This window comes from Diplotaxodon limnothrissa, linkage group LG23, assembly GCF_057381915.1.
Source record: "Diplotaxodon limnothrissa isolate DT_005_m linkage group LG23, D_limnothrissa_male_GT1.1, whole genome shotgun sequence".
In the NCBI taxonomy this organism is placed as follows: domain Eukaryota; kingdom Metazoa; phylum Chordata; class Actinopteri; order Cichliformes; family Cichlidae; genus Diplotaxodon; species Diplotaxodon limnothrissa.
Genome location: NC_140617.1, coordinates 35,930,693 through 35,954,547, shown reverse-complemented (window position 1 = coordinate 35,954,547; position 23,855 = coordinate 35,930,693). Strand labels below are relative to the sequence as shown.

General features: G+C 38.8%; 1 protein-coding gene across 2 annotated transcripts in view; it reads left to right on the top strand.

Moving 5' to 3' along the window:
* LOC146608620 (gamma-aminobutyric acid receptor subunit gamma-3-like) overlaps positions 1–23,855 on the top strand; it is a 179,810-nt gene that overhangs the window by 105,466 nt on the left and 50,489 nt on the right. For both annotated transcript variants that reach the window (XM_085348963.1, XM_085348962.1), the window contains exons 4-6: positions 8,910–9,001; positions 9,444–9,575; positions 14,736–14,818. In XM_085348963.1, coding sequence (XP_085205089.1) covers positions 8,910–9,001; positions 9,444–9,575; positions 14,736–14,818 — 307 coding nt within the window. The remainder of the gene's footprint in view (positions 1–8,909; positions 9,002–9,443; positions 9,576–14,735; positions 14,819–23,855) is intronic.

Below are 23,855 nucleotides of genomic sequence, written 5' to 3'. Positions count from 1 at the left end.
AAATCAAGTTGAAATGAGTAATCGTAGTTGTTACACAAACATGAAAAAATTATGTAAATATAACAGATATCATGAGTTAAAAACAAATGTAAGGTTAAGTGAAAACCACACAAAAAAATTGAGTCAATAACACTGACATGCTTGGTCAATGTAACTGAAATATAGATGGTCAGTTAATCCAAAATTTTGTTCCATTTACTTAATTTTGTAAACTGAACTTAATCAAAATTGTACCTAAAATTAAATATGGTAAAGGGCCTGTATTTAGTCCCTGTGGACCCCAAAGCGCTTTACACTACATTCAGTCATCCACCCATTCACACAATAGTGATGGCAAGTTACATTGTAGCCACAGCTGACAGAGGCGAGACTACCAGACACTGGCGCCACTGGGCCCTCTGACCACCAACAGTAGGCAACGGGTAAAGTGTCTTGCCCAAGGACATAACGACCAAGAGTGTCGGAGCTGGGGCTCAAACCGGCAACCTTCCGATTACAAGACAAACTGCCAACTCTTGAGCCACAATCGCCCCATTTGAGAAGGTTTACAGTAAAACAGCCTTAACGTTACATTAACAGTTTGCACCCAGGCCACATAACCGGCAAATTTTCCAGGTGGCTCCCCCGTGAGTTTGTGTCTGTTGACTGCCATTGTGATGATGGAAAATTTCCTGTGAGGCTATGTGTTCTTGCCACTCGCTAATACTCAATTACTCTATGTTATCCTGCTTTACTTACACTTTTCAGTTGTAGTTGCTGACAATAAATAATATTGATTTGAATAACTAATGATTTTAGTGCAAGATACTGATGAGTATAGATACCCGTTTCTCAAATATTTTGATTCAATTTTAAACAAAAATATTAAGTACATGCAAAGAAGGTATTCTGTGAACCACATACTGATTTTTTTTGTCTGAGATAAATGTAAATAAATACCTTAATTTAACACAAACACATAAGTTAAAATTTCAGACATCTATTGCAATTTATCAAACTCAAATAATTACTAAAAGGATATTCATAGATTTTATCAGACTCATCTAACTTATAGTGATATTTACTAAGTCTTTGAATTACTTTTTAGAGTGAAAAGGAAATAACTAAACATCATTTGTGGTAATGAAGTAGCATTAGAACCACTCCAGAAGTGGACACATTACTTGGAGATTTAAAAAAAAAACAATAATTTTTCTTCTTGAAGGATTGAAGATGTAGCCCAGCGACCAATTTCCAGAGTCTGAGAGATATAAATATTTCACTTATAAATATTTAAAACAATTATGATGCATTGGTTTTGCCTGAGGAAGTACATTAGTCAGTGATATGTGTTTAAGTTTGAGATTTGTTTTTTTTGGCAAAGCATTATAATAAAGTGCAAGACAATATTTCAGAGCTCGCAGGATTCTACTTGATCAGCAATGAAGTAGAAGCAGTAATGAAGTAGAGTTCATTATGTGCAGGCTGTAATGGTGGCATATTCACGGAAGCCTGAATTGATTTTCTTTTGTTGACTTGCTCGTAATTAACCCTGATAACACCAACAAACTTAACAAGAACTGCTGCTACTGAGTGAGCTTCCTGCAGACCCCAAGAACAAACTACAGTAAGGAAGACTTTCAAGAACTAACACCAGGGTTTTAAATTTTTGGTTTAAAAAGTGATGGAGTTCTCCGTCATTTCCTTCTACCTGTATGCTTGTTCTAGAGAAGGGATGCCAGGTATTGTCCACACTCTATGCTGGTCCACCTCTGCTTCAGTGCTTCAGGCCAGTTATCCTGCATTCTGCACCAGTGCAAACATAATTAGATTGCTATAAATGTGTAACCCATTATCAGTGCTAGATTTGCTGAAATCAATTATATTATGTGTAAACTGATGTTATGTTAATTAAACATAAATTTCGAACTGAATGATTATTGCAGCGTTGGAACTCATGTTTATGTAAATGCTAAAAAACAAAAAATGTAGTGCATTCATCATAATTTGGATGGCTGCTATAATATATAATATATGTGATGCCTTTTATACAGCTAAAAAAAATAAAAATAAAGATAAAGGAACACTTACCTGCATACTCTCTCCACATGAGAGGATGCATTGTCAAGTACCAGAAGGAACCCAGGATCCACTATACCAGTGGAAAGTCTGACACTGGGTCCAAGATTTTCATCCTTATACCTAATGAAAGTCAGGGTGTCGTAACTGTAGAGTTCTGTGAGTACCCCCATGGATATGCCTCTCCAGCCATCACTGACCCACCACGTTTATGCTGAACGACATTACAGACAGCATAATGTTCTTCACGGTGTCTCCAGACCCTGTCACATCAGTCACATGTGCTGAAGGTGAACCTGCTCTCATCTGTCAAAAGCACAGGGCCAGTGGTGGATCTGCCAGTTCTGATATTCGATGGCCATTGGCAATCGGGCTCCACGGTGATGAAGAGTGAGCACAGGGCACACTACAGGATGTTGAGCCCTAAGTCTGTTTATGATTGTTTAATGAGAGACATTTATACCAGTGGCCTGCTGGAGGACTCTGGCACTGCTCATCCTGTTCTTCCTTGCACAATGGAGCAGGTATCGGTCCTCCCGATGGGATGGAAAAAAATAGACAGAAAAGATTTCATTTCCTGTTTTTGGAGGGTTTCCTCGTTGTTGCCCCTCTATTGCACCTGCTCCACCTGTGCAAAGCAGCTGAAACTGACTAACATGCACCTCCCTACCATGCCTTGAATCACAGCGCTACATGACACATTCACTTTGGATCAATTATCACATTGTTGTAGTTATTTAACAAACACAGCAATATCAGATTGTGCTCTCATGCATGCATGAACAAAACATTATAAATGATATGAGCATGATTAATATACTGGATAATAATGGCTAAATAACTGTAATTTTGTTTAATAATCAGGTCACACACTTCATGGGACAGGTTTAAAAAATGAAAGTTTACTCTGATGATACCCAGTGAAAGGTCCCTTTTTTTAACAGATAAAAGATTACTGGCATTAATGGAACGGTCAAAGAACATCAAACCAAGACACTGCTTAAAAATAAAGAGAGATAATAACATCAGCAGAACTCAGAATTCGTTTTTTAAATACTGGACAATGATGTTTAACACAATCATGACCCTTTCCCTGATGGGTGGTATTTAAAGTCAGAACACAGAACACAAATTTTAACTCAGAGAATTGAATTCTCAGGGATAGCAAGATGTTTGTAAAAAATTATATTCTTCCTTTTTTTAAGTGCTGTTTTAATAGTGCAAGGTGTTTGAAGTAGTCAGGAAAAAAGGATATATGTATCTGTACTTAGGTCCCAGTTTGAGGGATGACCGGTAGGAAAACCAGTCTAAGAGAAACAAGCATATAATCATTGCTGTAAGCGCTCAGAGCCTTATTTAAGGAAAATTAGACATACCAAATTGTGAAAATTAAAAAGGAGTTAGTGTGCATTTTAGTGCTGGGTAATTATTATCGATGCATTCATTTGTAAGCAGCATTCAACCAGAGTTTGGTTAGCATGCACAAATATTGTGCAAAGTGATAAAATGAAGACAAACTTAACATAATCAGAATTTTGGCAGAATCCAATATCGGTGATTCAATCGGGGACAGAGTTGCCACCGAGCTGCTGGAAGGCTCGTAATATTCTCACCGCTTCTAAGCAGGAAGCGGTGAGTTGCACTGACGTCAGCTTGAAGGTCACACCAGTGAAACAATTACATTTTGCTTTGAAATCAATCTCTTCCAACCGGTTAATATAATATTGATGGCTTCAGTTAATACTGTGCACTTACTGCAAGTGCCAAGCAGAGATTGCTTGGTGGAATTCTTTTTAAGAGCAGGACAGTAAGATTTGACTGGAGGTGGCTGGGATCATGTAAAGGCTGGAGGGAAATAAGGGTAATCAGTAGTTTTACTTAGAGTTCATATTCGCTTAAATGGTTAAATAAGTACAAAAGGAAAATTATATAGCTTATAAGCCTTCCTTGTCACAGCATCCATCTTTCCATTTTCATCCACTTATTCAATTCAGGGTCATGGGGGGATAGCTGGAGCCCATCACAGCTACCATAGACAAAGATGTGGGGTACACCCTGGATAGGTTACCAGTCTGTTGCAGGGCCTAACACAGTAATTTACACCTATGGGCAATTCAGAGTCATCAGTCACCTACCTACCTCCTGCATGTATTTTGGTGAAGTCACCATGCTGCTTCCACTGTTAACTCATAAAAAAAGGGATGTCTTCCAGCAAGTCACGGGCAACCTGTTGTTCATACTAGATAACATAATTAATGTTTCTCCAGGATCATCAATGCAAATCATCAATCACAATGTTGCGATGATCTAAAACTTTTTCATAAAGCTAACAAGATCGATTAGATTTATATAACGCCAGCAATCATGTCAGGGTGCTTTACATTACTTTGGAATATTATAGATATGCAGTTTTATTTATATATATATATATATATATACACACACATACATATATATATATATATATATCTATGTGTGTATATATATATATATATATATATATATATATATATATATATATATATATATATATATAAAACAATACAACAACAAACATTGCTTCTGAAATGAGATCAAATGTCAACAGAAAAAGTAAGTCTAAATCCAGTAATTTAAAGTTTTAAGGTCAAATTTGATCTAAGTGAGAATACCACAGTCTCCTGGGTGAAAGGCCTTTGTTTGCCTTATTTATCCACAGAGAACTCTGGGATGCACGTTGTTCTACTATACTGAATGGGCTTAGCTTGAAAAACTTCAATAAATATTTTCTACATATCACAAGTGACAACGACAGCCTCTGTTGTTTTGAATAAATTGAAGTAAAGTGAAACTATCACCTGAATGAGCAGCATATTTCTGTTAATGCTATACCATAGTTGGGGTTTCTGGACCTGGAAAATCTGAATTACTAAAGGGGCAAAAGTCATATTCATTAATGAAATGATTTTTTGTAAATGAAATATTTTTTTCTACTTTTTGTCATTCTCACTGTAAATTGACATCATGATTGATTGAAGGAAGAAGTGTTACAATAGAAAGGCACAATCTACTGAGTTTAAAGGAAGCAATCAAAATCCACACCAAAACCTAGTGGGTTCTTTCTTTGCTCGTGCTTCACCTCTTTATCAAGTTTCATGAAATCTGGCTCAGTAGTTTTTGTGTAATCCCGCTGACAGACACCTCCGGTGAGGCCCTCCACATGGCAGAAAAACAATGGAAAACTCGTTGTAATTACAGGCATGAAAAAACTGTTAATCCTTAGAGCCCTGTCACTGCCAATCTAGACACTTTATTTTTTTTTTAACATTTCTGGCTCTGGGAGTTCTCAGTGAAGCTTTGACTGAACACACAGCCATAAAGATAGGATATCGGCTCTCTCAGCAAACATGTTTTGGTACCTGAATGTGGAAAATGTGGATGAAAGACATCTGTAAGGGGCGAGGAGCGAAGCTGCCTCCATGCAAAAAAGATGAGGCCGGATAAGGAGGAAGCTATTTGTTCTGATGCCACTAAAGTCAGGCTAATTAATTTCAGTCAGACATGCTTTGCTGTCAACATCCTTTGGCTTTATTAATGGATTTCATATTATCTGATTCTGACTGGTATTTGCATTCTGAAAGAGTGGGGACGTATTTGTTGATTTTTCCTACCATCCTTCATTTGCCAATAATATTGTGTTTGTGTGTGCAAAGTAAATGACATTGTGAGAGCGCGCTTTCATTTTATATCGCAAAATGTAGGTATCACTATACAGGATTTCATAAGCAGAGGTTTCTCATGAACAACTGTCATCTCCACCTACACCTTTTGGTTTCATGATTGTGGGTCCAACTCCAACTCACATAAGGAGTAATGCATTTTTAATTATGTGAGGGTTTCCTAGCACTTCATGTGCCTGCTGTCTGCTGTCTAAAAAACATAGTCGGGGACAGGAGAGAAATAGTGTGTCACATTCTGAATATTTTAAAGCCTAAAATGAAACATTTATGCTCTAAATAATGAACTTACAACCTCTATTCTCTGACTTTACATTAGAGAATATACAAAACAAGACACCTTTGTTCAGCTCGCCTAGGTCTTTGCATCATTCATTTGCTTCTTCACAATGGCTATAAGTAACAGACTCCCTTCATGCCTTTGTTTTCTGACTTTGAAATGGATCCCAGGAGAAATAATGAAAGCCTCCGTTGTTAGTTTCAGTCATATCTCCCGACACTCAGTGTGGCTTCAGTGTTTTGCATAATGTCCATGAATAATGGACCCATCTTGGAGGTACAGTCCCAAATACAACCTAGTTTTAGCAGAAAATCCCATTTGAGCATTGCTGTGAGTTCACCTGCACCGCGTAGAGCACGTAACACTCGGCGCTTCACTTGACTGAATTATTGCGTGCCATAGTCAGTGTGGGCTCTCCCCATCATCATCTCCAAATGATCAACAGTAGGGCAGCAGTAATAGATTTTGTAACAGCTGTTTTAGGCAGGTCAAGTCTGGCTTGTCTGTTTTAGTAAAAGGTAAAAAACATTTAGAATGTGAAATTGTGTTCTTGTGTACAGTACTGTGCCCTAAAAACAGCCTTTGTGAGGTTATCTGTTGAGTCACCATTTGGGTAAAGACAAAACTGTCCAGTATGGAAGATTTCTCTCCCTCCCATTCTATTTAAAAGTAGAATGGGAGGGAGAGCCTTCAGTTTTCAGGCCCCTCTTCTGCAGAAACAGATTCCAGTTTGGATTTGGGAGACAGACACTATCCCTACTTTTAAGATAACGCTTAAAACTTTCCTTTTTGCTAAAGCATACAGATAGTGCATCATGGGAATCCCCCAGCAGCCTACAGCGTCACCTGATCCAGCCCTGAGTATTTTTCACTCACTGTGTGTTAACAGACCTCTCTGCACTGAATCATACTTGTTATTAATCTCTGGCTCTCTTCCACAGCATGTCCTTCATCCTGTCTTCCTTCTCTCACCCCAACTGGCTGCCCCTCCCTGAGCCTGTTTGTGCCGGAGGTTTCTTCCTGTTAAAAGGGAGTTTTTCCTTCCCACTATCACCAAAGTGTTTGCTGTGTTTTTCTCTATATTGCAAGGTAGACCCTACAATAATACATACAGAGCGCCTTGAGGCGACTGTTGTTGTGATCTGGCGCTGTATAAATAAAATTGAATCTCTGCAGTACTGGCATAGTTTACGTCTTATCAGTACAGCAACTCCTTCCAGCTGCTGTACTGACCTTCTGCTAGCCAAATTGGAGGTCCTCATCTCCTGCCAGTGGTATCAGTAGTTCTCAACCATCTGACTTAATAATACAACGATGCACTTGAACTCTTGGCTTTTTCTGCTTAATTCAAAATGATTTCGCATTGTTAAAAAAAAAAAAAAAAAAATAAATAAATAAATATATATATATATATATATATATATATATATATATATATATATATATATATATGACATTGTAGTTTATAGTCGCCAGTCGATCGTGTAGTTTAACATGATTATTTCCTGTGCTTACTTCGTTTTGGGATGTAAAACATTAAGGAGCAAATCTTAAGCAATCGTGACTTCCTGATTTCACTTCCAAGTGGGGAGTAAAAGATTAAGATGTCAGAGTGCGCCATCATAATGTCTCTATGGGAAGTGAAAGAGTGAGGGATGAATTTAGGCTCTGACATTGGAGTTTTACCACCATCCTTGCCCACACACTGTTGTTACTTCCATGTACAAATGACAGTGCCTGGCCCACACTTATTCTCCTAGTCTGCCATCCTCCAAATGTACATGAAGACAGTGAGTGGGGAGTGACAATAACAACTCTTCTTTGAAGAGGAATGTATACTCAGAGGCTATACTCAGATGTGGGGGTGGAGGTGGTGCCAAAGAAGTGATGCATGAACAGCAGCAAGCATAGATTTCAGTGGGAAACAAGCAAATTTAGAAAATAAGTGAGCAAAGCACTAATGATATAAGTGCAAACGAGTTTCAGTAGCAGGATGCACTATGTGAGAACAGTTAAATTGACTGCCTAAACTATCTTCTAGAGTATCTGTAAATTTGATCACAGCCAAAACTGCACACAAAGCAGGTGTTTCACTGTATTAATAAAGCAATAATAGCAGCCATTAAGATGTGTAAACTATGAAGAGTGTGTAGCCAACTGTCTTGCAGAACCCACATGTATCTGCAAGATAAATGCTTTTAATTGCTGCCCGAAGGAGAGTGAAGATCAATGACTGACATTCTTTGTCAGCTCTAATTTGCCTGGTTATATTTAGCCGTTATTTTGATGCAAGTTCTCGGGAGGAATCTACAGGCTTCAATCGAAGTTTCATGTGTGTGCTAAAATCTCCGAGAGCTAATTCTGCTGTTTTACAAATTCCAAATACTTGAAGTGTGTTATGGGTCGAGGTTGGTGGATTATAAACATACCTGTGGGAAAAAAGCAGCAAAGAAAAGGTGGATTCAAATCCACTCTTCTAAGACAGAGATAATATTAACATTCCCAAAAACACAACATTGGATTCAGTATTTTTTTAAAAACCTCACAATTAGACGCAGGGTTGGGCTGAGGTGAAGGAAATGTGCTGAAGCAAACAGTTTGTGAGATGGTGTAATTTAATTTCCATATCAAAAGCATAATATGTATTGAATGTTTGCAGCGAGGGCTGCAGTGCTTTTGTATTTTTCTTTGATGTGGACACATTTGTGTTCAGACAAACACATTCTTGGCTCTTCTCGAAGGATTCGACTGGCTGCTTAGCACACAGACTTCTGGCTGCACGTCTCTTTCTGCCTTTATTCTTCTCTAACACGGGTTGTCAGATCTTTATATTGACTCTACTTTTCTCTTCCCAGGAGTACCAGATCGATATTATCTTCGCCCAGACTTGGGTGGACACCCGTCTGAGGTATAACAGCAGCAGCATGCGGATTCTAACCCTCAACAGGTATATTAGATTAAGTAAAGACATACTATAAAGTTTAGCAAAGACATACTGCAAATATACAGGAACGTTTATTAAAAAAACTCCTAAATATATCAGCTTTGTGGGTGAATCAATACCAATGTAGTGATAATTATACTAGATCTCTTTTTTAAAATGAACTACTGCTGTGGCTATTTTTCACCACTTTAGCATCTACTATTTGAACATTTTCATATGATAAAGCAATATTCTTCACTCCCTCTGTCTCTCTCTCTTTGGAAGAGGTCTGTAATTAATGGAACAAATTGATTGATGTGCTTTGTTTTCCCCTAGTTGCCCGAGTATTTTATTATGCTCTTATTGGGAATGAGTGCAGCCTCGTGCATTTCAAAGAAATCTGAGGGAATCAGTCTTACCTCCTTTCCTCTCTCTCTCTGTATCAATTTCCCTCTTTTTCAACCAGCAATATGGTCGGTCTGATCTGGCTGCCCGACACCATCTTTAGAAATTCCAAGAACGCCGATTCTCACTGGATAACGACGCCCAATCAGCTGCTCCGGATCTGGAACAATGGGAAAATACTTTATACTCTGAGGTAAAACCCTTCAAAACACATGGAAACACACAGAACAGGAAGATAAAAGAACAAAAATCGAGAGCAGACATATCACAGCCAATGACTGCTGGTAAAAAAAATCTTTTCATGAGAAATACTCCCTCTATTCTGATTCTTAATGCCAACTGTATATTGTGGCTAAACAAAATTCTGCCACCAGTGTTGACATTGAGTACAGACAATAAAAGACATTTGGACTTTAGTCTGTCTAAAGAGCCAGATGGATGAACCTATCTGTATGGGACCATAGCAATCCAGATTTGTGGCTGCAAAAAAGACAAAAGAAGAAAGAAGTCAATGAGGAAAGACTTCTGTTGGCTTTACTGGCAGATTCACTGTTTTTTCATACATTTTAAATTAAGTCCAAAAACAGTACCAGAAAACAGGATTTACCTGTGATATTATTGGCCAACAACTTGTGACTGACAAGTCATTAGCCAATCAGGCTGCAATCTCACAGTCAAATGTGCCCCTCGTTATCATGTTTGATTTCGAAAGACCAAGATGGCAACAAAAGAAAACATTTGAAGCTATGGGTGATGTCACTGTAGCTCCGTCTGTAATTTAGTGTTATAACTCTTTAAATGTTTCTTGTTGCCCCCTGGTGGGATGTGAAGGTATTGCAAGTGGGTCTTTTGCAATAAATATATGTTTTTGTTAAAGGAAAAAAAAGTTTCATTTTGTAGCTTTGTCTAAAATCAATTGTTTATATTCACAAAGAAATAAAAAAGAAAGAAATCATCACATTTGAAAATCCAAACCCTAATTTCTCTGATACTTTGTCCTTAGCAGGAAAGAGCTAAAACTGGAGCATTGGCTGTCAGCTGCCAAAAGTAAATCTTTGAAAGTAGAATCAACCTGAACATGCAGATTGCTATCCATTTGTATCTTGTCTTTCTGTTAAAGAGATGAGACTTGCCTTTCTTAAGGTGTTCTGTGACTGAAGTCTAATAATTAATACCAATAGACCGCATTGATAGAACTATGAACAGTCAACTGATCACTGCGTAAGGCTACCCCTCCTTCAGGCTGGTTCTGCCAGAGGTTTCTTCCTGTTAAAAGGGAGTTTTTCCTTCCCACTGTCACTAAGTGCTTGCTTATAGGGGCTCATGCGATTTTGGGGGTTTCTTTGGAATACTTTAGGGTCTTGACCTTGTGAATAAGCGGCATATAAATGAAACTGTTTAATATATATTATTGTTTGTTAGATGGCGTTATCTTCCTTTCCATTCATGCAGAACGGGCCAGTGTATGCTATGTTTGAGGAGGTAACAAAAGGAACAACAGGGTGCTTTCCTTTAGCATTCAAAGACCAGCCATTATTATAGCTGCGCCATATTATACCGCTCACGGTAATACCGGTACAGTGCTAGGCAATGATAAGAAAATGAATTATCGCGATAGAATATGGGTAGAACGCGCATGCGCATTGATGAAAAAGCACGGCGTAACGGAGAATGAGAATGGGGAAAGCAGATTGTTGAGTGAAACGGATGAACCAGAATTAGACTGTAAAAATGGTGCAACTTAACTGGTTTGGTGTTTGTCCGTCAGATACACAACAAAGCACATTTTTTTGTAGAACATGCAAGCGGCCGTCGTTATTGCCGTAGGCCTATTTGTCGGACTAAGGTGCTCGTAAATCTGGGAGTAATCTGGGTCCTAAACTCCGTCCTTTAAGGTCCCGAAGTCAAACGAACATCAGAAACTGTCTAAATTCTTCCATCTTTAATAAAACGATCAGCGTTGCTGCTTTACCAGGTGTAACTATGATGTTTAACACCCAGGCATCCATGAAAACAGAATTCATTACATTTAACAGAGTTAGAAGTTAGCGGAAGTTAGCTCGCTAGTTTCGCTAGTTACCTAAGCATGATATAGCATGTTCTGACTGAGAGATTTCTGAAAAAATCTAACGTACAGCTCTGCTATCACTTCCAACATAAATGAAGACAGGAAGCTACACAGCAGTGACGTTTGTAGGGTTACTGAAGTAGGGCTAGCTGGTATATAATGATGTGCTACGTGACTGCTAGCGACATAGCTATGTTAGCATAACATAAACAGAAAAGCTGGAGGATGAACGCTAACACTTTTCCACTCGATAAAAGTTAACGTGAAGGTTCCTGATGGTTAGAGACAAATGCAATCGCATGCTAGGATGCTGTAAACAGGCCAAACTTCAGTCAGGAGAACAACTGAGATAATCCATCCACAATATGAGGTTAGTCATTAATATACTGCAACAACATGGGAATAGAGCAGCTGTGATAGAATACAGCATTAACGAATCAATGGTACAGAAGTGGAGGAAGCAAGAAGAATGAGTTGAATAAAGTTTGATTTATCTGACTGCTTTGTTTCGCTTAATGTGCCTAATAATCCCGTGCACCTTGTGGTCCGAAAAATACATATTTGACTTTTTTATTTGGCACACTGCAGTTAAATGTAGCAAAGCACCTCTTTTTAACTTCAGTGGATATTATACATGGTTATGCTCAGGATATGTCAGCCCATTTCTACTGGAAATGCCTTTTGGTTAAACTTTCAGCAAGGAATTTGCATTTGCACTGTTAAATGTTTATATAGCTTTAATGCACATAAAAAAACAGCTGCTTGTTTAAGTGAAATAAATGGATGGTGTTTTTTTTTTTTTTTTGCGCTAGTGAAGTTGTGGAGTTGTATTTTGTCTCGCAGAAATTATATCGTCAGTTATATCGTTATCGCAAATTTTCAAATATATATCGTGATATATATTTTTGGCCATATCGCCCTGCTCTAGCTGCCATGCAAAAACACCTTCAGGAATAAAATTCACTATTTGACTGCAGTTGGTGAGTCACATAGACAAACAGGAAGACACAGACAGAGAAAAACAGAAGGCAGATCCAGAACAATAAAGAGTAAAATAAAATCTCAGGAACATTACAGTTGTATAAATCATTTTAGTAACAGCAAATAATCTGATATTGGTTGTTGTAGAAAGCAGCACCTCCCACACATACAGAACACACAGCAATGCGATTTTGATTTGTATCTTTTTAAATTCTAACTGCATCTTTCACCCTTTACATGAGTTTCTGTACCACATAGCATTCTTTACCTTTGGTGCAGTAAGATAAAACCCTTGTGTTTCTTTTCATTTTGTTGCTTTCGCTCTGACAGCCTTTCAGTGGCTGAGTAATGACACACAGGTGAAGGTGATGGCCTTATGACAACCCCCCCACCCCCACCCACCCAACTGTGTGACTGCACCTACAACAGAAAACACTCAGGATTCAAGTGGACGGGTTCCTTTTAAATTGGAGTGGCATCTGGGTTTATGAGTCCTCAAGCTCTGACATGAGCTTTTTTTCTGTCTTGAAGATCAAATTTCACCTGTGCATCTAGTATTTCGAGCTAGAGCTGGCCTAATGGCAAGGAACCACCTTGAGTGTTTGTTTTCAGACATTTTGTGGCGCTGATGCACAGCTGCTGCTATTTCAGGACAGTTCAGGTCCCGTCATGGAGGCAAATAAATTCAATAAACAGCATTTCCCAAAATGACTAGGGTGTAAGACTCTGGCATTTCATTCCTTTGTCTTGACTGGCAAATTTCGGTTAGTTCCCTGGGTATGCTGTGATGTCTGCTTGTGCAAATACTCAGAAGGGAGCCACTTTTCAGACAGCCCACTTCCATTTTTAATTTATGGGAGGAATAATTGTAGCAGGATGATTTTGGATGTTGTAGAGGTTAATAACAGTGTGATCATGAACTTCTAAATTGAGCCATAAATATGCCTGTTATCAACAGGGGTTCAAGATTAAAATGCACTGCTGTGAAACACCAAGTTTATACCTGCACTAATCAATATTTTAATATCAACAAAAGACTTAATGATTATCTCTAATGTGAAAGAGGTCACTTGTGGTGACACACCCACAGGAATTAGCAGCCGATGTGGCTGTTTCCATCAACTCTACAAAGTATTTCAGTAGCAGTTAAAGGGGAGTTCAAAAAATCATTTTGTAATCTGATACTGGATCTTAAAACAGAAGAAAGCTGTCTTCAGTAGAAGAGGGAACTGAACTAAAATTTTCTGATTGGCTGCATCTCCAAAACAGGTTTGAAAAGCAGGTGGGTGGGGCTTGTGGTAAATTGGTCAGTTGTAATGTAGGGCTTTTCTATTTTTCTTGAGCACTCATAGCGCTTTATACAACATGCCTCATTCACACAAACACACTTGGCCTAAAAGTTTTTGCTTTTAAGAGCTCATTTTATTATTTCTAGCGTTTCTTTCTGTGATGAATTTGAAAAGTCTTGCTTCGTTAGCAGGTTATTAAGTGTCAAAGAGACATATATTTAGGCCATATTCGCCTTGACTGACACATCTCTCTCATCTCCGCCGTGTTCGTTGCTGCTTGTTCTTTTTCACCTCAGCTCCACTCTCACAATTTGGCTTTTCCGACTCCCGACAAGGATGGAAGCAAAAATGCAAATTGAAACTGTACATCATCTGCACTTTGTTCACCTCGGAACAAGACGAGCGAGGCAGCCCCCTTCCTGCTTTGACAAAGGCTCCTCTTTTGTGCTCCACGTCAGGCGTTTAATGAGGAATTGTAGCAGCGACAAAGACACAACAACACAAGTCAAAGAAAAAGCCCATTTTCATGACTGTCATTTTTACAGCCCTTATCATTTTGATTTATTAAAGTGACACGTAGAGCATATAACTTGAATTGGATTTAAGTTTTTACCTTACTTGTATGATGTGTCTTTTTAATCACTGCTGCTTTTCCTTAACAGCCTGTGTATTGACTTGTCCAGTGATCTTAGCTGAGAACTGCTGTTTTTAGAAGCTGACATGCCTTGGAGTCCTGACATGTGTGAAAAACCAGACCTGATACTGATGATGAAACATTTGTGCCATTTTCAGGGATTTTACACATCAACCAAGCAACCAAGTGTGAACCTGTACTATCTGGGTGGAAGCCAGTGCTCTTATGCTGTAGTGCATAATGTGATATAAGCAGTGATGAATCCAGTGCACTCAGACCATGTGCTTCATGGGCCGAGAAATGAAGCATCCAAAGCAGTTTACTGCCTTGAATATCTTTGTCTAAGTGCTTCTGTCCCTCTGCACTTGTCTTACTCTTCAGGATGACCATCAACGCAGAGTGCCAGCTGCAGCTCCATAATTTCCCAATGGATGAACACTCCTGTCCTCTCGTCTTCTCTAGCTGTGAGTATTGGGATTAGCATGCACACAGACACGGAAAACACACATAAATATGCAGATACTCGTGCCTATACACCTCTAGGGCAAGACTTTGAAAGCAGGCGGGAAACGTCCTGGAGAAAAAATGGAAACCAAATAGAAAGTGAACTAAAGGCTAAGTGAAAAAGTGCTATCAGTCAATCAAACTTTATTTGTATAGCATCTTTTGTGTGGGCTAGTGCAGTTCAAAGTGCCTTACAGATGACTGAAAGTATGAAAACAGTAAAGAAACATATTAAGGACTTATTTAGGTATTAAAATCACTGGAGCATTTGAGCATCATTCAGTGATGAGTGTCAGGGCTGGGTCTTTTTTTCCCTCCCAAACTATGAATTTGAGTTCATGTAATGATAATCCCCCACACACAATAACTAAGAAGTGAGAAAAGAGAAAGCAGCTTTTTGGATAATACACTTTGCATATTAATCATCAAGGAACTGACCTTACAGTAGGGGTGGGAGAAAAAATCGATACTGTGTAGTATCGTGATATTTTGTTTGCTAATAATGTATCGATACAGGGACAGCAGAAATCGATATTTTGTTACAAACAATTTTTTCGTGGACTGGATGGTTGTATTCAGTTAAAATGGTAAATGGCCTGCATTTGTATAGCGCTTTTCTAGTCCCTAAGGACCCCAAAGCGCTTCACACTACATTCAGTCATTCACCCATTCACACACTGAACTTAACATTCCAGTTACCGTAAGTTGGACTAGACTGTAATACAAACCGTTCAGTTTGTCAACAATAAAACTGACTGAAATGAGAGAAAGACTGAGTGTGAGACTTTGATATTAGATAAAATGAATATTGATAAAGTTTACCTTTATGTACAGAATTTGAATATTGCAAAATATTTTAAAAAATTGCAATAATATCGTATCGTGCATTAAGTATTGTGATAATATCGTATCGTGAGTTGTATGGTGATTCCCACCTCTACCTAACAGCCCATTGTTCATTCAGTGACGCTAGTTTCAGTCATTGTGCAAATGTACTGTTTATAAGGTTGGGGAGACCTGCAGTCAGCTGAGACCTAAGAAGTCATTTGGATGAGTGAAACGTATGTCCCACTGAAAACGCTACTTCCAGATGAACAAAATAAACTTTTTGGGTGAAAGCAACTACTTTCAGCTACCCCCTTATTTATGAGTGTCACCGCATATGGCTTCTTTACATTGTTAAATCCAGAATCTAATTTAAAATCATTACCCTCTGTAACACTGGTGGTGCAATACTAGACCTGTTAGTGCTACTTCTTGCCTTCTTTGCATGTAGTGCAGGCAGTATAGTTACCTTTAACCACAGTACGAGGACAGAAGGGAAATATGGACCAGATCAGACAGGTTCTAGATTCGTAGGAGCCAAGGGTGTATGACAACAGAAGACTTGTACACAGTAGGTGTAGAAAACACAATTGCATTTATTAGCAATTATTAAAGTTGTGCACATTTAACAAAAGTAGAGCGCTCTTCTTGAAAACAAAATAAAATAAAATAAACCCCACAAATGGTTGACCCAAGGATATATTGTCTTTTGTGTCTTTTCTAAAGTCAATTTCAGTCTTTCAATGTTCAATAGTCACTCAGTGTGTTTGTAACCAGTCGGGTTACAATCTACCAGTTCATCCGGCTCTTTGGGCTGGGCTCGCCATCCAGTACTGGAAAAGGGATCCTCGATTCTTCTCAGGTCCTCAAAACCAATCCAATCCAAATAAGCAAAGGAAAAAACCTGACCATGCGAAGCAACAAATGCTACACGGGGCTTCACAGTGCTCACGTTGGCTCACGGCCTCTGGAATACAGTATCACTCTTATTATTCTTGCCGAAAAAAGGACTTTCTCTATCCAGCTAGCTTCTTCGCCACACGGGTAAACTGATCTTTCACCGTCTGTGTCTCTGGCGTATCTGACTGGCACATGAAGGCACACACAGGTGTCTGAGCAGCGCACAGACTGGGGGAGGGTCAGACCGGCCAATGATTGGTCACTCAGTGGATCTGACAAACACACTCTAAAGGACTAAGTCCTGCCCCCACACCATTTATACATTACATATACATATGTACATATTAATTAAACTTATGTTTACATGCTTTTTATCAGTATTTATTATAATTAACTTTGTTTTTATCAATATTTATTTATACTTTTAATCCCGTTTTTAACACTGGGTTACACTTCACATACAAGGTCTTAAGTAACGAGGCCCCACTTTATTATAAAGAGGTTTCTTACTGTTAAAGAGGAGTTTTTCCTTCCCACTGTTGCTAAGTGTTTGCTCATAAGGCAGGAGTGTCCAACTCCAGGCCTCAAGGGCTGGTGACCTGCAAGATTTCGATATGACCCTTGGTCAACACACCTGAATCAAATGATTAGTTCATTACCAGGCCTGGAGTTGGACACCCCTGTCATGAGGGATTGTTGGAGTTTTTTCTGTGTTATTGTAGAGCCTTTACCTTGCAATATAAAGGGCCTTGAGGCGACTGTATAAATAAAATTGAATTGATTCACAGTGGGTAGTTCCATGTGTTTGATTTGGCAGATCCCCTTACACAACCCTAAAGGGATTTGTGTCTCTTTCCAGGATCAAACCAGGGATTTTTTGCTTGTTAGGTGAATGTGTAAACCACCACACTATGAAACCATGTACAACATTGTTTGAATGTGCAAAAAGTTTCCACAGTCAAATCATAGTGAAAGTCACCTTAGTTACTGAAGTCTAGGAGTTATAAAATACATAAATGGATTTAGAAGTCCTACATCCACACTTAAGCAAGTTACTTCAGCAAATGGATGGGTACACCCAAAGTATCTTTCTACTCAATTTTGAGCACTCAAAAAGCTCAAAGAGAGTCTCATTCACCCAGTCACACACATGCAGTGCTTTTATCTAAGCACTTTTATATCTAACTTTCACACTCAAATCAATGTATCAGCAATTCAGGTTTAAATATCTTATTCAAGGATACTTTCACACAAGGACAAGAAGCACTGGGGGTCGCTCCACCAACCTTCCAACTGGTAGATGACCCGCACTATCACCTGAGCCATAGCCGCCCCAAACAAACTAAAGGTGTTAGGTTGTTAGACTGAATCTTATCTGGAATCAAGTAACCAAAAGAACAGCAGAGTAGATCCTGAGTGTCTGTATGTTGATTCAACAGGGATAATATTAAATTAAAGTTGACACCTAAGAACTTCATGCATTATTTGTATCTCCACCATAAACTGATGCAGGAAAAGTACAAAGTGGATGATAGAATGTAAAACGTTAAAGTCCTGACCCTCAAAATATCCTTGTGTCTAAACCCAACCAAGTAGTTTTTAATAACTAAGCTTAACAGCAAGTGAAAGTAGAAGACAAATGAGAAAATTGTTAGAAAGTGTAAAATTGTTAGAAAGTGACAAAATACAGTGGTGTCTGCAAGATGCAAAGAGGATATCCTGCCTTGGAAACTGTTATCTCTCAGCAGTCGATATTACTGCATCTGGTGTGTCAGAGCGACGTTGCCAAAGAACACCTTGTGTGTAATATGGAGACAAAAGATGCATCTGGCAAAAAAACCAGCATTTTTTTTACCCATCACGATGAAAACTTGTTGGCCAGCCAGCTCAAATCTTGATGTGGTCCAGTATTTGAAAGTGAGCTGTTGCTTCCACATTGTTAGAATACAAATAGCAGTTGATTGCTGAATATTTAGTAGCAAGGAAATTACAATACTGGATTTGTTGGATAAATGGCATCCTATCACGGTACCACGCTGGAAAACACTAAATGCCTGAGAGTGACCCATTCTTTAACAGATGTTTGTAGAAGTAGTTTGCATGCCTAGGTGCTTTATTTTATACACCTGTGCAAGTGACTGGAACACCTGAATTCATTGATTTGGACAGTGAGTGATTACTTTTTACAGTGTAGTGGATGTTTTCATGAGATGATCATATTAGGGATATCGGTTTTCAGTAGTATCAAATAAGGGAAAACATGTCTGAAATGGATTATTGAGCACAGGCTTGTACAAATCATATGTTCAAGGTTGCTTTTCAGGGTTTCAAAGCGTCTTACAACGTCATGAAAAAAATTATCATTGTTGGCAGCTTCAGCCACATGGCACTGGACCTGCTGTACGCCATTTAAAATCTGGAAATATACAACTGACCATCAGAAACCAGATAAAAGAAAAGAAAATGTGATAGTAGTATCCAGTGGTCCACAGTTGTAACATGTAAAACAAATTTTTATTTGCGTTTCTCTCACAGTACCCCTCACAGACAAAAGCACCTCGTGTCCCTACCACCCTGCCCACCCGCCAAGCTGAAAAGCACTAAACACCTGAAAATGCAAATGCAAGGGAGGAGGTGCAGATTTTCTGGCACAATATCTCCATGCAGTCCCTTAGTAAACAAGGACAAACCCAGTTTTATTGTTTAGTGGCTGAAAAAGGGGGGCTGCTAATCCTCAGCAAATATCCTCTTTTTTAATTCAGTGGTCTGTTTGCAGTGAAGCTGCTCTGCTGCTCGAGTTACAGTCTTCCAGGGTTGCATTATTTCTAGAGTATGTTATTTTTAAAAGTATTTTTTTAAATTATATACAATTTGAACCATAATTCAAAGTAAAACAAGAGTCTTCAGTAATGTTATAAAGCTGTTTAAAATCCCAGAATATTGCCATAAGCTCTATCGCTCTGTCTGTCGCTCTGTCTGTCGCTCTGTCTGTCGCTCTGTCTGTCTATGTATGTCTATACACGTGTATATATCTATACACGTGTGTGTATATATATATATATATATATATACACATAAAAATAACGTACCAATTAGTAATTGGATGAAATGAATGCAATGATGATAGTGTAGCAGTATAAGTACAGCTGTTGACTTAAATTAATCGGTGGGGCAGTGAAACACAGCTCCCGGACTAGACCAGTACAAAATCAAAAACTACTCAGGATGTTGGAAGCAGTCGAGATGTGCAGGAGACCTTGAAGTGGATATTGACCAGAGCTCTACGTATTCCATATGGACAAAATTATTCGCCTATTACAAAGTGGAAGCATTGTATTACTGCAAAGCAAACCACAAAGACACAGCCATGAAAGTAACGTAAAAGTTGCCAACACTCTGCTGACTCAGTAATTGCAGAGTTCTGCCATCCTGTGGCATTAACATCAGCTCAAAAACATCATAGTTATGTAATTTTCTGGCACAATATCTCCATGCAGTCCATGCAGGTGTTTGTTATTTTGAATCACAAAAGTCATTATTTTGGAAGGAAACCTTTGAAACAAGATTTAGAATTAATTAGGTAAAAATACTAAATCTTTTTTTTTTTTATCTCAATCGAGCGAAGGAACACTTTTTCCAGATTTTTTGACTGTTCCTTTACATAGTCAGAAACTCCCCAAATATCATAAAAGAAAATCAAGTCAATAAAAGCAATGCAAGAAGCTCTTTTGCTGCCATGAAATTAGTCTCCCCTGCATCTCATTAGCAAGCCCATCATCGAAAAGATAAAAATCACATTCGATTATGTTTGACAGGTCATTCTGTTGGCCCAGAAATCTTTCTCTGATTTATTTTACATAATAATCATTACCCAGTGCAGCTACAAATGGCAGTATTTGTCAGCGCCCATTATTAAACCTCCACCCAGCATTGAGTTCAGATAATCCAATTCCATTTTCCAACATATATAGAATTTGTTCAGTGTGTGATGAAACAGTACTGCAGTTACTGAAAGAGCTATTGACCGTAAATTGGCTTCCATTATGTCTCTTCTCTTAGTGAAAGGTTTCACAGTAAATAACCCTTTTTTCCAAGGTCCATGTGGTTGGACATTTATCCTCCATCAAAGAGAATGACATCTGTCAGCAACATCAGGCAAACCCATCTGAGTTGAATTTCAGGAAATTTGGTGAACAGGTAAACCTCGACTAAAGGATGCTGTGGTAGTGTCCCCAACAGTGTCACCAGCAAAGCACCCCCACACCATCACACCTCCTCTGCCATGCTTCACGGTGGGAACCATGCATGTAGAGAGACCATCCGTTCACCTTTTCTGTGTCTCAAAAAGACACGGCGAGTGGAAGACCAACAATCTAAAATCTGGACTCATCAGACCAAAGCACAGATTTCCACTGGTCTAATGTCCATTCCTCGTGTTTCTTGGCCCAAACACTCTTCTGCTTGTTGCTTTTCCTTGGTCGTGATTTCTTAGCAGCTATTTGACCATAAAGGCCTGATTCGCGCAGTCTTCTCAAAACAGTTGATGTAGAGATGTTTCAGCAGCAGAGGTGACTCTTGGTCTTCCTTTCCTGGGGCGGTCCTCATGTGAGCCAGTTTTGTCACAATGCTTTATGGTTTTGGGGTCTGCACTTGAGGACACAGTCAAAGTTTTAGTAATTTTCAGAACTGACTGACTGACCTTCAGCTCTTAAAGTATCGATGGACTGTTGTTTCTCTATACTTAGCAGATTGGTTCTTGCCATAATATGAATTCTAACAGTTTTCAAATAGGGCTGTCAGCTGTGTACCAACCTGACTTCTGCACAACACAACTGATGGTCCCAACCCCATTAAGACGGCAGGAAACTCCACAAATAAACCCTGACAAGACACACCTGTGAAGTGAAAACCATTTCAGGTGACTGCATCATGAAACTCAATGAGAGAAGGCCAAGGGTTTGCAGCCCTGTCAACAAAGCAAAGGGTGGCTACTTTGAGGAATCTAAAATATAAGACACATTCAGAGTTATTTATCATTTCTTTCTTTGCTACATAATTCCATGTATCTTGTTTCATATATTTGATGCCTTCAGTATGTAACTACAATATAGAAAGTAGTAATAACAATGAAAAAACATGAAATGAGAAAGTGTGCCCAAACCTTTGACTGGTAGTGTATATAGGACCAATTTACAACAACAGTCAGGTGCTTAATATTGTAAGGTAAAGACAATAATACAACAATACAGAGAAAAACCTACAATGAGACAACCCTCTATGACCAGGCAATTTGGCAAAGGTGGGAAGGAAAAACAGTTTTAATTTAGCCACTGAAGCTGAATTACCCCTGCACAACCCCTGTGTAAACAAATGGAACATTGGCTTAAAGGGAGGGGGAATAGAATAGTGTAAGATAAAGGTTATTTTGAACTATGAATCTCCTGTTCATTTCTTACAGTTTATCTGTGACTCACCTCTAGAATAAAAATTTGTGGCTGGGAATTAGCACGATAGGTTCCCTTTATGGAGCAACAGAAACTACATTTGTATCTGTCATAGAATGAATTTCAAGAAATTCTTATTTTATATTTATTTATTTGAATGTCCCCTATTCTGGAGACAGCATCCATCTCTGCACATGTGTTTTTGATAACCTGTTTATCCATTTCAAGGCTCCAAAAAAGCCAATTTCCATCAGTCTTAACGGTGCAGTACAACTGAGCAGCAAGTGTTTCTCTCAGGTCGTCTCCTTCTGTTACGCATAGATGAGTTGCCAGCCTATAAGTGGCATATTCCACGGCAGATGGTCCACGATATGAAGCGCTGCTGTAGGGGAGCAGGAGGATAGACAGAGAGAGAGAGGGCCAGAACCAGTCATTGAACACTAGAATGACATCTGAAAATGAAGCCATAATTGTCCCTCATTTTTCAGCTCTGTCCAATCGCGTGCAGCCTTCTAGTGTGCAGTAACATCCAACTACATTTCTGTGTTACCACTCAAGGCACGCAGCAGCTGATGTGTTATAATACCGTCAAAGTCTAATGTTCAAGGCTTTTAAAATGTTCTCTCTTCATCATGAAGCAAATTAGAAACCTCCCCATTACGGCTGCAATCAGTTTCATATATTGAGATGGAACATAATATTCTTGATGGATGCGTTCATGGCCTCACTAATTTCACTTATTAATTCAGAGTATTTTTCGATAGCAGCTGTATTCCTGACAGGCATTATGCAAGCAATCCGACACCTTGAAAACATGTTTTGAATTAGTGGCTTCACCTTGTTTCAAAGATGCTTTTAAGCTGCTCTATCTTTCTTTGTTACTCTAGTCTCTTTATGGTAGTGATTTCTGTTAAATGGCGATCTCAGTATAATAGGTAGCAAACGATAAAACTAACAAGCCATCATTACAGGCACTTTGCACTCATGCAGCTCTCCACATCAGAGCTGTGCTTCAATCATTTTCTTTAAAAATACCTAGTGTGGTGCAACCTATGGAGGATATTTACATTTCAAAAGCATGCATCATTAAATATGAGAAATGGAATATGTGTCACAAAATGCTGGCCATGAATAAGAGTCAGAAAAAACATGTTACATATTCAGTGCCAGGTTTAAGTAACCTTACAAAGTCTGCACTGTAAATTAAAACAAGACCTCCTGTGAGAGGCCACATAGTGCTTCAGGCTAAATGGTAATGCATTTTCTATAGCTGTGTTATCGCTGTAACATTTGACAATCAGCACTTCAAAGAAATGATGGGGATTTAATTAGTTTGCGGGCATTTGTCGTGGCACAACTTTAACATATTTAAGAGGCCAGTCACTGAACTTACTACCATTTATTGCTATTGCCATTGACCGGCGGAGCCTGGTTCTGCCTGAGAGGTTCTTTCCTGCTAAAAGGGAGTTTTTTCCTTCCCACTGTCACTGTCACCAAGTACTTGCTTGGGCTGATTGTTGGTTTTTGTCTCCATTATCGTGGGGTCTTTACCTTACAATAAGAAGAACGTTGAGATGATTGTTATTGTGAATTGAGGAGAACATGACTGTCTGTAATAAGCTGTATGAAATCCAGTATTTTTGAGGGCATTTTGTTCAAAAACACAAAGGTCAGCTGCATAGTGGAAGAGAAAAAAGAGTAAAGCTTCAAATCATTTTGATTCTGTGGACAATGATTGCATGCTTCACTTCTAACAGAACCCTTTGATTCCATAAAATGTTGAACTTACATTGGCATGGCAGAAGAGCTGTGAATTCCTCTTGGCTCG